This window comes from Aulostomus chinensis, chromosome 20, assembly GCF_037954235.1.
Source record: "Aulostomus chinensis isolate RoL2024-O1b breed Wild chromosome 20, RoL_Achi_v1.0, whole genome shotgun sequence".
NCBI classification, from domain to species: domain Eukaryota; kingdom Metazoa; phylum Chordata; class Actinopteri; order Syngnathiformes; family Aulostomidae; genus Aulostomus; species Aulostomus chinensis.
Window position 1 is genome coordinate 9,120,643 of NC_141339.1, and position 15,930 is coordinate 9,136,572.

Sequence of the window (15,930 nt, forward strand, 5' to 3'; positions counted from 1 at the left end):
TGGGTACTGTCAAGACCTCACAAGAACTTTTTTTTTTTAATCACAATATATTATACCAGGGGCAGGAACACTGGTACAGTATCATAAAATTAATATTGTGATATTTCAATTTAGTTATGCAGCCCTAGTAGAGTTTGTTCAAGTTTTCATACTGCACTGCTGTCGTGCCTCTTGTACAAGCAACTCATCACTCACTTTCTCTGTTAACTTTTTGGTACAACTATTCTGTTTTCAAAATCATTTTTCAGTTTTACAATTTAAATTTTGAAAATCCCCTGAAACAGTTAACATGCTAATATAAGTGCAATGTTTGATTTGATATTTATTAAAAAATCACAGCTATTATCCCCTCAAGGTGTTACTGAGCTGACGTTTAATAATCTGTAGAAAAGGCTTTTTGTGGAAGATGGATGTCATCGATCTCTTAGCTGTAAAATGTCCTCAAAAGTCATTATTTTGTGCTATTTAATGTTCAGTACTTCTAAGTTGTTCATCCTTGATTGAATCCGCGTGAACATTTTTGCCTAATTTGAAAAAAAATCCTTCAAGGCATAACTCAAGGACAGAAAACCCAAAGAGAGAACAAAGAGGTCACACCTGTCCCCAGTGTGGGGTCAAAATCTACAATCATGGCAGTTCTTATGGGTTACTTATAAACCAATGGCCATCCATCTATCATCTTCAACTGCTTATTCACAATTGGGTCACAGGGTTAGTAGCTTCAGCAGGGAACCCCAAACTTCTTTTTCCCTGGGCACATAAACCAGTTCTGACTGAAGGATCCTGAGGTGTCCCCAGCCCAGTGTGGAGATGTCATCCCTCCACCTGGTCCTAAGTCCTCCCTGCAGCCTTCTCCTAGATGCCTGGAACTCCCCCCAAGGGAGGACAACTGATGGCCTTGGAAGTCAAACTGAATCCAAACTAAAACGGAACCAAGTGTGCAAATGTGAAAAGGTCTTAACTGCAGTCATCTAACCAATGTAAGAGACATTTGGAGTGCTGTTACATGTCAGAACAAGTGGGAAAAAAATAGCTTTTTATTCTAGAAGACTGCATTTATCTTAAATGCAAGCAATTCAGCTTTTAGAGTTATGATCAGTTCAGGTCACAGCTATAGATACATATTTGATTCCATAGATTCAAAAGAACTTTATTATTACAGCAAATAATCTGGAGTTCTCAGAAAAGACAAAGACAGCCTGGCGTTTTAGCAGGATTTATTCATCTCTACGAATTGCTTTAATGCTTAGCTGTTAGCTGCACAGAGGAGCTGAACACTGCCAACTGTGTTAAGAAACATCTAGAGAATTGAAACCAAACTAATGAACCAACTCTGATAACAACCCAGAGCACTGCAGAATGGATGATAGATTTTAATGTTTTTGTCATTCAGTTGAAACCACTTTGATCTGTATGTGTTGTTAGCTTGTAACTACAGTTAAAGCATTAATAGTCTGAGTGCTATGGCCCCTTTTAGCAAAGCCCAGCTCACATATAAGGCTGTAGTAGGATGATCTGCAGACTAAATATCTTTTCTTACAGCAGGACAAAGAGCTCAAATGTAACAACAGAAATGTCTGAGGTTAGACCAGGGGTAGGCAACCATGTGCCACGGAGAGCCGGATGTATGCAGGTTTTCCTTCCAACCAAACACCTTAACAGGTGATTCCACTGATTAACACTCTTCTGTTGCTGAAGGTGTGTTAATCAGTGGAATCACCTGTTAAAGTGTTTGGTTGGAAGGAAAACTTGCATACACTCGGCTCTCCATGGCACATGGTTGCCTACCCCTGGGTCAGACTGTTGTTTGCAACAGAACCAGTGGGTCGGCTTCAGGGTTTCCAGGTGAGTTTAGATGCTGATGAATCCAGAACATTCGTGTCAGCAGACAGTGCAGGTTGAGACGCAGACTGAAATCATTTATTTGACGATGCTGGAAAAAAAAAAAAAAAGGACGGACATGAGTAAATGTAAGAGATGATTTCTTTATCTTCCCTAGTGGATTATGCAGCATAGAGTAAAGCAAATATAAATCAGATCAAATACAAGCTAACATGAAACACAATTTGCTGGCTTCTTTTTTGATACTAAAGGAGGGAACGAATGAAATAAAGGCAGTATGAGGGAGGGGACTAAACAAGGAAAGAAAAACATTTTTTGCTTAAGATTATTCTTACACATTAGAAACATGCATTAAAGACATGTAATGAGTTAAACGATTAAAAATTAACTGTAAAAGGTAAATATAAAGTGGGAACACGTTACAAACACCTCAAAGGCACAGAAGGCCCAAAAAATTAAACTTGAAGATACAGTTAATGGTATTAAATGAAGTTCCTCTAAGTGGCAGCCTAGATACAGTAAGCAGTAATACTAATCAACATTAAAATGTTTCAATCGTGGACACTCACACACTGGTGTCCTTATAGTGGTCCAGGGCCCTCTGAGCCACCACCTCTGAGAATTTGGGGTCAGTCCAGGGGATGTCGCCAGGCACGGTGAAGTTCATGGTTGGCGAGTCGAAGAGTTTCACAGACACACTGGTTTCTCCCAGCTTTGTGTCCTCACTTGGCATCTCCTCTTTATCCTTGCAGAACACCTGCAGCACACAGAAGAAAGCTGAAATGCTGGTTTCTCTGTGAATTCAAGTCTTATTATGTCTGATTTGATCTATGATGTATGTGATACTGGGAGGTACATATCACAACTCAGAATTCATAATCCTTCAATTTAACGTAAGTGATACTCGAATTAAAAGAACTGCTGCAGGAAGGACACATGCCCCGTCAAACAAAACAACGCTCACGTTAGAACATGTGTTAGCCCCACAAACATAACCTTCAACGAAAGTTATAAAAATCTTCAGCTTTTATTGTAGTAAACCAAATAACTTCATAACAGTTGCCTATCAAAAACTAAATAATTACATTTTCAGAAAAGTGAAAAGATCTGCTTTCAAGATTGAAATAATCTAATAAATCACTAATTTAAGCTAAAACAAAACAGTTTGTATCTGTTGCTGACTCTGAATGTGTTCAACAGCCAATGACATTTCCTTCTCACACTCTTCTCTCTTAGATGATTGGTCAACATGGGGTCAGGGGACCACCAGGGATCCTTCAGGAAGTTGCTGTGAGTCCCAAGCAAGTTGATGAACTGTTAAACTTCCCCGTTATTTCATTTACATGAAGTTTACATAATTGGAGACTGAAATTTTGAAAGCAGAAGATTTTCACATTCCAATATGTAACAAATCCTTACAAACCTAAGAATTAAACATAAGAATGATTACATTTGTGGGAAATTTCAATGTGTTTGTGGGATTATTAAGTTTAAAGCTGCAGAATTGTATTATTTTTTACCAGCTATTACATTTGTAGGAAGTTATTATGTTTGCAGGGCTAACAGCTTACTTCAACTCTTGAACTTACGCACCTCCATTGATCTGTATACTATTCAATTAGAAATGGATATTGAGCTCATTCACAGAATACAGAGTCTTCTGTAGGGAATGATATTTTCTTCCATGAAGCAAATTAATTTACCCTTGATTTTGCTCTTTAGCACACAGTCATTGACTGCTGTGTTATCTATATTATCTTTTATATTTCTTAGAATAAAACTATAAACCCAGTGACTTTTAGAAAAATACTTACCTTGGAATACAGTAAAGATATATACATATATATATATATATATATATATATATATATATACATACACTGGCCATTTTGAGTAAGATAATCAGGATTATAGAATTCATTTTTTCAAGAAAACTTAATAAAAACTAACTAACACAAATCAAATCTACTGCATATAAGGCAAAAGGCTAGGATAAAATTAAATTGAATACAAGTGTTGAGCATCTTGAAAGCAACTCACTAACCTACCCAGACAGAGTGATGAAGATCTACGTACCGTCTGAATCTGGAAGATGTTGTCCTTGGAGTTGGTGCTGTTGGCCAGAGATGATACCCAGCCAAACTGCCGATTGAACAGATCCAGGATGGAGGAGGTGTTGAACATTTGCTCCTCAAACCTCTTCAGGAGGCTGTTGTAATGCTGGGTGAAGCGCTCAGCCATGGCCAGCGCTTCCTCCAGGTCTTGCTTCAGGGGTCCTTGCAGAGGTTTCCTCCCAGAGCAGTCTGGGAAGGCAAGATGATTGTCACTCTGGAGCTCCATGGAAGTGGAACTCACCCCAAAATCTTTTAGAGGTTCGACTTTGATTGAAAGACTTACAGTTGATTCCTTTATTTTGACAGATTATGCTGTATCTACCTATAGTAAAATAAGATATTCAGGTGGTGGAAAAATGTTTTCGGATACCCAATACATTTGTGAAATATTGCATTAAGAATCACTTTAGGTCCTTCCATCCATCCATTTTCTACTGCTAATCCTGTTAAGGGTCGGGAGGGGGGGGGGGGGGGCTGGAGCCTATCCCAGCAGCCTTCGGGTGAGAGGCAGGGTTCACTCTGGACAGGTCGCCAGTCCATCACAGGGCCAACACATAGAGACAGACCACCATTCACACTCACAACCACACGTACAGTCAATTTAGAATATCCAATTAGCCTAGTTCCTTCTTGCATGTCTTTGGACTGTGGGAGGAAGCTGGAGTACCAGAGAGAACCCATGCAGGCACAGGGAGAACATGGAGACTCCACACAGAAAGAAAAGACCACATCCTGATCCGCATGTGCAGGGAAAACCAAAGAATGACATCACAGGAGCTTCAGCAGCAGTGGTCAAACCAAACCGGCATCCAGTGTTCCATCTGCACTGTATGTGACTGACTTTTAGATCATGGTTTAAGGTTCCACAACGCTGTCAAGAAGCCACTGACCAATGAGAGACAGAAGTTCGCCTGACACCGTTGGGCGCAAGCACGCAAGAACTGAACAGCCAGGAATTGGAGGAAGATTCTGTGGGTAGATGAGTCCAGTTTCCAGCTTTACCTTCCTCTTGCTAATGTGAGGGGATGCAAAAGGCCAGGCGAAGCATTAGCTCCAGCATGTACAGTACCTACTGTCAAGCATGGTGTAGATATGGTTTGGGGGTGCATGAGTGCTGCCAGTGTTGGTCATCTCTATGTCAGTAATGGTGCATTGAACTCTGCCAAGTATTGAGTCATTCTCAAAACCCCAATGTTCCCTTCTGCACTGTTCCGTCAAGGTCCAAACTGGATATTCCAACAAGATAATGCCCCTTTCCACACAACCTGGGCCACTAGAACTTGGCTGCAGGTGCCCAGTATCTAGGTCTCAGAGTGGCCAGCACAATCCCCGCACATGATCCTCATCGAAAATCTGCGGTGGATTATCAAAAGGTCTGTTTCAAAACATTAACCAAAGAATTTAGAAGAATTAAAAGCAGTAATTCAAGAAGAATGGGACAAGATTGCCCCTCAACAGTGTGAAAGGCTGGTGGGGAACATGCCAGCCAGGATTAGAGCTCTACTGAGTGCTAATGGCCGGACTACTAAATATTAATTTGATGACGTGATGATTTATTTATTTTTTTGTTCAGTTTGTAACAGATTCTCTGTTATTTGTTGACTTTGATACTGATAACGTTGAGAACTGACGTATTGAAACTGTCAAGAATTTAGTTTTGTTAGTTTTTCTTGTAAACAATAAACAAAACAAAATTTGTATTTTTGTATTTGTTTGTGTCTATCTAATGCAGCTAATATTTCATGATAATATTTGACATTGTGTAAAACTTTGAGGGTGTCCAAAAACTTCTTTTCCACCACTGTATATAATAACAGCTACAGTCAATGAGTAAACCTCATCTGCTTTTCATTCCCAGAGGCAAAAACATGCTGAGGTACTTGACGGTCCAGAACACAATCGGGGACATCTCTGGTGAATAGGGAGCCACTAAAGAACAAGGCTTTTTTCAGCTCCCACAGACGGCATGAACAACTTGGCAACATCACATTGACAGAGAAGGGGAACAACAAGACACAGAATCTCCTCACGCGTTCCACCTACCATCCACACGATCAAGTACCTGTTCTATTGTTCCTGTGTTGGACACAGTGGGCACAGGTGAGCCAGCTTCTCTCAGGTGGGTGCAGAGATTATCTAGTTGTCCTAATCACACACTTCTTCAGCAGTCACACAAATACTGCACACAAATATTCTGATCCTGAATCAGCATGTACATTTTTCCCTATCACCTCTGCTGCATTAATTCATAAGATCTTTTCTCTCTCAGACACTGATGGTTGAAAACAATGATCCATAGCCATTCCCTGTGACTATACATTTCTTGTATCTATGTTTAAATATTGTACTAAAAGCTTTCACCAGAGCATTAGCATCTTACCGATATGTTCAATCTCTTTGCACTTCTGACACTCATCACGGAACTTGAAACAGCCGGCTGAGTTGCGGCGAATCTCCCTGCAGGTCATCTTGCCATTTCCGAAAGGTTTGGTGATAATGACGTCCTCGTTCACGCTGCCATCTGCAACCCCCCCCACAACACACACACACACCGTCTGGATCATGAACAGTTTGAAGAAAATGGGTTGGTTTATCTCAAATCAGACTCTGCATGAATAATTCACATATAGATCTGTTTGAAAATAGAATTTTTTTCTCATTACATTTGAACAAATATAAAAGTCAGGGGCCCAACATGTGCGGTTGAGAAGAACTGAGAGGGCAACTAAAATCAAGATTAAGAGTCACAGATATGCTATAAAAAGTTCAAAACCTCAGTCCTTGGAACCTCTTTCACACTGGTCACATATCTGCTAATACGGGCATGCACAGGTAATTGAATCACGTTTGCCACATTTTCAGGTACTTTTTTTTTATCCATTTTCTGTGTCATTGAAACATAACCAGTGAAGGCTCCAGGGAGTTATTGCTCTCAGCTAAATGGCTGTTAAAGGAGTGAAATACTTCATTTGTATTTGTGTTTTTCCTCTTGAAAAACTTCAGAACCTAGGGCTCTCTCTTTACACTTAGAAACCATGAACAAATTACTGTTTTAATGACAATTATTATCCATCCATTCATTTTCTTCCGCTTGTCCTGTTAAGGGTTGTGGGGAGGGGGGGCTGGAGCCTATCCCAGCAGCCTTCAGGCGAGAGGTGGGGTTCACCCTGGACAGGTCACCAGTCCATCACAGGACCAACACATAGAGACAGACAACCATTCACACTCACAGTCACACCTAGGGTCAATTTAGAGTATCAATCAACCTCGTCCCCTCTTGATGACTTTCTGTGTGGCGTCTCCATGTTCTCCCTGTTCCTGTGTGGGTTCTCTCTGGTACTCCAGCTTCCTCCCACAGTCCAAAGACATCAAGAGGGGACAAGGCTGATTGATACTCTAAATTGACTGTAGGTGTGGCTTTGAGAGTGAATGGTTGTCTGACCTGTCCAGGGTGAACCCCGCCTCTCACCCGCAGGCAGGTGGGATAGGCTGCAGCCCCCCCACAACCCTTAACAGGATAAGCAGTAGAAAATGAATGGATGGATGGACATAATAAGAAGTAATTTTGCATAAAAATATCCATATGCAATAAAAATAGTAGAAAAATTGTAGAAATACAGGTGTGTCTTATTTTCCCGGTCAAGTAATAATACCTGATATTTATTTATATTGAACCAAAGTATGAATTCTTTACTAAAGTATATATTGAATCGACTTAACATAGCTTTCACATTGGCAGAATACATACCCTCCTCAGTAGGGGTTTCCATGTCCATGTCCATCATTGAATCCATGGAGCCAAAGAAGTTCCTGCTCATGCCCATCATGGGAGAGAACAAACTCTGGAAGCCATCAAAAGGATTGTGGAAGAGTGAACGAATGCTTCTATACCCACGAGATCGAGGCCCGAAGAAATTAGGGAGAAAGAATACTGGAGGGCTGTCGTGGACATGATCCGCCACCTGAGACACAAGAAGGACACAGAGGCAGAAGTTGTCATAGCAGTTTCATCATTTTCTTTTGATCGAATGTTCAAGTGACCAATTTTGTATCACTTTCGGGACAATTTGACCTAGAGTTTATTCTTGTGGTCTGCGGGTAGACACTACCTTCATACTGTCTGAAAATATACTGTCCACTCCGTCAGCCATCACAGAATATTTGTCTTCCAGGTTTTTGAACTCTTTGTTCTGTCGCTGTCCCTCCTGTTCCAGGACGTCAATCTTCTCCCCATTAATCCAGATGGAGAATGGAGAGGTTCGATTCAGTAGGTCCTCCAACTGCAGGGAAAAAGGATGAGCTACTTTTAGCATCTTAGTGGTGTTTTTAGTAAAATAAAAAGCACTATATGTAATGTAAGTCGTGGAGTATCACCCTCTAGTTCAGCATATATATGTATCGCCGGCTATTTTTAAGACATATCGTTGTCAGCATTTAGGGTTTGTAATGCTGAGAGTTCCTTTCAAATCCACATTTCTCTAATATTTCAGACATTTGTGTGGATTGTTTGGATTATCATAATAAAAGGCCAACATCTGCATCATATATTGTAACACTCTGTGTGTGTGTGTGTGTGTGTGTGTGTGTGTGTGTGTGTGTGTGTGTGTATAAGTCTAACCTGGCGTCCCACCAGGCCAGATCCACTGCTGCATGTTCGGGAGTAGTACTTGACACAGGAGCTCCTCAGACAAGGTTTACACTCCTCCCATAGAGCCTTCATGGTCTCGTTACACACCTCCTCCTGCTGCTCCAGCTTGGCCTCCATCTCCTGAGCTTCACGCATGGCATCCTGCGTTTAAAAATAATAAGGGGGGGGGTCAAAAGGAGAGCTGTTTTTAATTTTTGAAACAAATCGTCACAGCTTTCTTTGTTGCATCCCTGTTTCTGTTGACTACACATTCCATTCTGGGAGGAAAAAACCCTCAGCGGTATGTTGGTTTTTAGTAACTTGGTTGGTTGTTGCAGGCGTACTGCACTGTAGTGAGACTTCATTGAATTGAAGATTTTCAGGGTAGTTGTCTTGAAAGATCAGCTTCAAGAGCCTACACAAAACAATCTGAACATATTGTTTTAATATTGTAAAAGACACACAACAGTTTAACATGCCACATTCACCAAAATGCTACAAACTAACTCCCTGTTAGGCTTGTGGTCTAGGCAAGGGATTCTCAAAACCTTTCATGTTCTGGGCCCCCAGAATGTCTCCCAATAAGATGCAGACTTATTTCTGGATTTTGCTGAATTTGGATCCTTACATCTTAAGACAGTCTTCTTTCACAAGCACTGAAATCTGGTGTCACTGATCTGACACTCAAAATTCGATTTATCCATCCATTTTCTTCCACTTATCCTGTTAAGGGTCGCGGGGGGGGGGGGGGGGGGGGTGCTGTGCCTACAGACAATTTAGAGTATCAATCAGCCTCGTCCCTTCTTGATGTCTTTGGACTATGGGAGGAAGCTGGAGCACCAGAGAGAACCCACACAGGAACAGGGAGAACATGCAGACTCCACACAGAAAGATCCCGTGCTGGAGCCGGGGCTCGAACCTGGAACCTTCTTGCTGTGAGGCGGCAGTGCTGACAACTGCACCACCTTGTTTGTTAAATAGTTAATCAAAAAAGTCATTGAGTATTTGTTGTTGCAGCTTTATAAAAACATAGGATGTAGCATTAAGAATTTACTGTGTTGTGGCAAAAAAAACCTCCTCAGTTATATTCAGTATTTACAAAGATTAGGACAGAATAGGTACATATTTTGTCTAAAAAAAATGACTTTTTGATATTTTCTTAACTGTTCGTTTGTATAAAATAGAAGTTTCTTTTCAGTCTGTGACGCAAATATTTGCCTCTACCTCTTTCTGCTGCTTGGTTTTCTCTAGAGCATCCAAAAACTTCTTATGGTCTTCTGAAGATTTCTGCATCACACTCTTCATCTCCTTCACTCCATTAATGGCGTTCTCAATCTGTTCATCCACATATTTCTCCCCCTGCAGGGACATCTCTGCAATGACAGAACAGAGTGCACATCCGCTTCAACATATTTTTGATTTCAAAATAAAGCATTAAGAAGATATTTGTTACTGATATTGTATATAAATTGAAGGAACAGTACATGTGTCCATTTTCGACTTTCAGAAAACTACTTTTACTTTCACATACACAGAGGTTGAACCATGGAGTTGAACTTACGGGTGAGATCGTCTTTGGTAGGAGGAAGGATACAATTGGCTGAGGCCAGGAACAGAGCCACCACAGCCAAAGACTTTGAACCCTTCCTCTTCTTCATCATCATCATCATCATTAACATCCTCTCTGACTCTCAAAGGGCCAGCAGGCAATGATGAGAAAATCCTGGAAAAGTAAGACATGCTCAAATTTGAATGGTGTTGTTGTAACATCCCTCTATCTGCACTAGAGGACACCCCAAGCCACGACAAACAAGGTACTACGCACTTAGAAATGAGCGTGCCTCCGCAGACAGTTTTCTCCCTGACACAGCATGACATAAAAATAACTGTGCTAATCAATACATATAAATAAATAAACTCATGCCTGCTGAATGTCTCCAGTTTCAATAATGAGGTAAAGACATCAAACTGACCTTGGAGCAGTGTTTTGTGTGACCATCTGCGCTGTTCCAAAGCATTACATAAAGAGAACAGCAGGCCCTTTCTCTGTTTTCCCATTTCTCTCACATGTGCTTGGTCAGCTGCTCGTTTAGCCAACAATGTCAGATTCAACTGAGTAAAATCTGATGTTTCTTCACACACAAACACGAGATAGACAGCTGGACCGGCAGGCCAAATCTCTGTCCTATGAAGTTTTTCCAATGTACTATAAATTACTCTGTTCTGCAGAAAGGTACAAATTCTCCTTTGCTTTCAAAAAACGGAGCAGCACAGACAAATTTTAACAGGTACAGGACAGTTGGCCAACAAGAAGATCTGCAGTAACACCTACATATCAGGGGCTATAAATGGACCTGCCAAAAAAACAAGTATTTGTTGAACATCTCTTACCAAATCTGTTGGCCTTAATATTCTGTTTAAAATAGCCCCCACTTATCTGGGAATACTTAAATTTTGGAAGCTGGCTGCAGACATTTGTTCCCATTTCCCAGCAGTGTTGGGGGGTCTGCCTCTTATGTTGGGTGATAAAACCTGACTGTTCACCCCAAAGGTGCTGGAGCCTTTGTTTCTCAAAAAACAAACAAACACCAATTTTGTGATGTTGACAACATGACAATATTTTCTTTATAAATCTGTTACCATGCAATTCTAACACAGTGATATCTGAAGTAGGGGCTGCAGGTAAATAATGGGCGATAAAAGTACTGCAGGGCTTTCTGACTTCATTTCCAATATATAGACACAGTGACAAACATCAAACATTTCGGTGTGCAGACATTCCTGTGCTGCTGGGAGGATGCATGTTACTTCCGGGTTAGACCTGTGCTAATGATTGTGGATAAATAATATGAATGTGCATCTCTTCTAACTTTCTGAATTTGGTCAAACAAAATCCACCAAATTCTAACTATGAAATGTGTCATAAATCAGTAAAGATAGAGTAGGCTATGATGTAAGCACATGTCTAAAATCGTTTGTAATAACTGTCTACTACCAGAACATGGACACAAAAATGACTCACAACAGCTTTAAATGTATAATTCTGTTAATTAATTTAGTAAGTACATTATTATCTTGGGGGCGGTACGGTGGTGGTGGCACGGGATCTTTCTGTGTGGAGTCTCCATGTTCTCCCTGTTCCTGTGTGGGTTCTCTCTGGGTACTCCAGCTTCCTCCCACAGTCCAAAGACATCAAGAGAGGACGAGGCTGATTGATACTCTAAATTGACCGTAGGTGTGGCTGTGAGTGTGAATGGTTGTCTGTCTCTATGTGTTGGTCCTGTGATGGACTGGTGACCTGTCCAGGGTGAACCCCGCCTCTCACCCAAAAGCTGCTGGGATAGGCTCCAGCCCCCCCGCGACCCTTAACAGGATAAGCAGTAGAAAATGGATTGATGGATTATTATCTGGTGTACAATGGAGATCATAAAGCCTTAATAACGATTCATATAGGTTTTAATGCCTTACATTTTTCTAATTCTATATTGTTACATGTATGTGAATAGATTCTTTACTTGTACTCTATCATCACTGCTCCATGTATAGAATTATTTATGAAATAGGAGTGGGTGTAATTCAGGATTATCTTATTTTATCTTCAATTCTGTCTTCTTTATCTCAACTTTTTTGTAAAGAGCTGAAACTCTGAAACTTGAGCCAAAGTGCATGTTTGTCTTGGAACAAGTATTTTGACAAATACTTATTCCAACACAAACACTTGTCGAGAAAGATGTCAGGTCTGTTTGTGCTGGAACAAGTATTTGTCAAAATCTTATAGCTGGTAGCGTCCACTTACAGTTAACAGTCATTAAAAAAATCAATAATGTGAAACAAAAAAAACAAAAACAAAAATACACTGATCATTTGTCACCAGTTGTTTCAAATCAAGAGCATCTCGATGGGAGCAAAGAGGTCTCCTTTTCTCTTCATTAAATGATTTCTTTGTTCATGAGATTTACATTTACAGTAAAAAGTGCCCACACCAAAACAATGGAGTCATTATTCAAGTAAAGCCCTTGCTTAATTACAGCATACTGATTAACAGAAGATTTGTAAACAAGGAGTGACTGAATACACTGGGGCGGGTTAATTAGAAAAGCATTCAGAATGGGTGAGGTGCAGAGATGGGAAAGAATTAGAGACAAGCAGAAAAGCCTGAGATAGACAAACAGGAGGGCTGACAGAGAGAAAGACAGACGTATATAAGAAGAAGAAAAAGGAACACATTTACTATGCAGAGCCTGAACTACAATATTTGCTCAGCAGCTGAAAGGAACATGGTTACACAACTAAAAGAATGCAACCAGATGTTGCCAGCAAGGCCTCCGGGAAGTTCACTTTTGAAGTGAACTGAAATTTGGAATTGATGATAGAGGCACGCACATCTGAACACTTTGCAACATCTCCACATCTGCATCAGATATGATAGAATATTCATATATAGAGGTTAAACTGCATGGGCAGTATGGTGGTGCAGTGGTCAGCACCATACAGCACTGTCGGCTAGCAGCGTGAAGATTCTGGCTTCAAGCCCCGGCTCGGGCACGGGATCTTTCTGTGTGGAGTCTGCATGTTCTCCCTGTTCCTGTGTGGGTTCTCTCTGGTACTCCAGCTTCCTCCCACAGTCCAAAGACATCAAGAGGGGATGAGGCTGATTGATACTCTAAATTGACTGTAGGTGTGACTGTGAGTGTGAATGGTTGTCTGTCTACATGTGTTGGCCCAGCGATGGATTCAAGATTCACATTCAAGATGAACTCCGCCTCACGCCCGAAAACTGCTGGGATAGGCTCCAGCCCCCCCCCCCCCCGCCCCCGCCCCGCAACCCTAAAAAGGACAAGCGAGTAGAAAATGGATGGATGGATGGATGGTTGCACTGCATTACATTGCAACACTAAATCTTACAGTGTTTATCCATCCATTTTCTACCACTTATCCTGTTAAGGGTTGCGGGGGGTAGGGGTGGGGGGGGGGGGGGCTGGAGCCTATCCCAGCATCCTTCATGCATGAGGCGGGGTTCACCCCGGTTGGGTCATCAGTCCATCACAGGGCCAACACATATAGACAGACAACCATTACTCTGAGGTGACAGTGCTAACCACTGCACCACCATGTCATCATATAGTGGGTATTTTTCATGTACTGCAATATATTTATTTGCATGTATTTCATAAACTGTTACATATTTTATATTGCAGCAACATTTAGACATTTTCCAGCATCACTCTATGGAATTTCCTTGGGTAAAAAGAAAAGAAATTCTTGTCCTTTTCTAATTTTTGTTCAACCTTTTTTAAATGACTATTGAATCTATTTAAATCTTATCTTTTGGGCATCTGTGTTTGTAACTCCTGTTGTTGCAAACTTAATACATGGGCCGGTAAACCATCCATCTTTTTGTCTCTATTAGAGGTGAAATAATGTTAAAATACAAAGGGAAAATCTGGATCATCTTCGGCCCATTTCACAAATGGGACACTGGCACATGTGGCCTCTTTTCATGTGTTTGGGGATTTTTGCACCCCAGGGATTCACTTGTCATGTGGCTTTGCTCAAATTAGAGTCCGTTTTTTTTTCTAAATAATAAAATAAAATAAGTATCAAACAGTCACAATGCTGTTTTGGAATATTTGCACGATTCCATAGAGTGATGCTGGAAAATGTCTAAATGTTGCTGCAATATAAAATATGTAACAGTTTATGAAATACATGCAAATAAATATATTGCAGTTCACAGATTACATGTGAATTTTGCTTTTAACTCCTCTTTCCTTTCCTTTTATATGCATGTTCTAGTGCAGTAAGTAGAGCAGCTGTAAATGTCCAGACCATATGATGTCATCTAATCCAGTTGTTTTGATCCTGAGATGGAGGTCACACCCGAGAGGAGAAAGCACACACTACAGACACCTTGTTGACCATGAAGTCAGCATTTCTGCATGACAAAAACAAACGAACCTACTCGTCTTTAAACTCACACTAATTATAATTCGACCCAGAATATGACATTTCGTGAAACAACTTTTTAAATACTGCCGATATAAAGCGGAATTTATTTTACTCATTAGAAAATTTCTGCTGTCATCTTGGTCTGAAAATGATTAAAGGGTGTTTCGCCTCTGAACAACACCGAGCTTCCGAGTGTAAAAATAAAAGCACCTCTGACTCACCTTTTAGTGTGTCTCCGGGCTCCAGACGTCTGAAGCTACTTCAGGTCTGTCTGCCACCGCGTTTTATATCGACAATGACTGGGATGGTGCAAACATGTGATTCACTGGACAAGCACGCCACCGCTGCAGTCAAGCTATTATAGTGGACTTCCTGCAGAACCCTTCAAAATAAAACTAGCAACTTGGACGTTGTTGGCAGTTTATGTAAAGTGTTGTGTCGTGCGCAGTCTAAAAGAAATACGAAAACGAATAAAACAGACCAAAAGTGATTTTTAAAAGACTTCAACTGCTCTTAATGCCAGACGAGAGAGAACCCCAGAAATACAATGGTTGAGAGATAATTAAGTTTGGAGCTTAAACTATGTAAGGGGTTTAAAAAGAGTCCCAAACACAGGTGAAAATTACAAAAAAATCTGTCATTTGATCTGTTTTCAGGAGTTCTTGGTTCAAAAGGTTAAATGTGATAACACCTATTAATACAAAGCATCAATAACAATGGAGTTTTTTTTGGCTAAAGATATTCATAAACTGTAACTTCTGATGTGTCTAAGAGAATGTTGACTTTATGTGAAGTTGTTTTTGAGAAATGTCAGATGTTGTAAGATGGAATGTGTCAATGCAGAGATGAAAAAGGTGTTAGCGATTAAGAAATGCCCGACAAGAAAACGTATTTTTATTAAAGAAATTCATGATAACTACTTTCCTTTTTTAACACTACAGTGAATGAAATGTTTGATTATGTACGTTGATAGTGGAAAATGTTAATACTTGAAAATTCCCCCATTTATTTTACAAGGGGGAGACTGTATAGTTTACTGATTTTGTTGTCATGTTTTTTTTTTTTTAATTGGATCCAATTTGTTAATGTTATTGTTTGCATTAACTGTTTCGGTAATTCATGATTACCTCAGATTCATGAGTTACTGCTTTTCTCCTAAACTGCTGTTCCTAAATGCAAAAACCGAGCATTTTTATTTTGAAATCTACATTCATTTTCCTGTTGTTGTTTGTTTGACTCCCCTTGACTTGACGCTGCTGAGCTTGAGGAGTTTTCCAGAAGTTTTGTAATTTACTGGCAGCGGTACTGGGAGCTGCAGAAAAGAAAGACTAACATTTGTTCTGACTCATCCTTACAATGACTCAACATTTAATCATTTCACTTTCATGATTTTTATGA

At 40.4% G+C, this 15,930-nt stretch overlaps 1 protein-coding gene and 1 long non-coding RNA gene across 3 annotated transcripts; one reads left to right on the forward strand and one right to left on the reverse strand.

Moving 5' to 3' along the window:
• Positions 1–1,019: 1,019 nt before the first annotated feature.
• clu (clusterin) lies at positions 1,020–14,890 on the reverse strand. Of its 2 annotated transcripts, XM_086188619.1 has the most exons (10): positions 14,754–14,890; positions 10,145–10,306; positions 9,808–9,956; positions 8,575–8,745; positions 8,066–8,236; positions 7,705–7,918; positions 6,337–6,477; positions 3,919–4,145; positions 2,412–2,599; positions 1,020–1,933 (listed from the first exon to the last, which is right to left on the reverse strand). In XM_086188619.1, the coding sequence occupies exons 2-10, from the start codon at positions 10,260–10,262 to the stop codon at positions 1,921–1,923; spliced, it is 1,392 nt and encodes a 463-aa protein (XP_086044745.1). In that variant the 5' UTR covers positions 10,263–10,306; positions 14,754–14,890; the 3' UTR covers positions 1,020–1,920. The 2 variants fall into 2 exon arrangements, with proteins under 2 accessions (XP_086044745.1, XP_086044746.1); XM_086188620.1 differs by lacking the exon at positions 1,020–1,933 and having other exon boundaries at positions 2,408–2,599.
• LOC147242743 (uncharacterized) lies at positions 3,085–6,069 on the forward strand. Its single transcript, XR_015110518.1, has 3 exons — positions 3,085–3,132; positions 5,815–5,832; positions 5,909–6,069. It is a non-coding gene; the product is annotated as an uncharacterized LOC147242743 (long non-coding RNA).
• Positions 14,891–15,930: the final 1,040 nt, after the last annotated feature.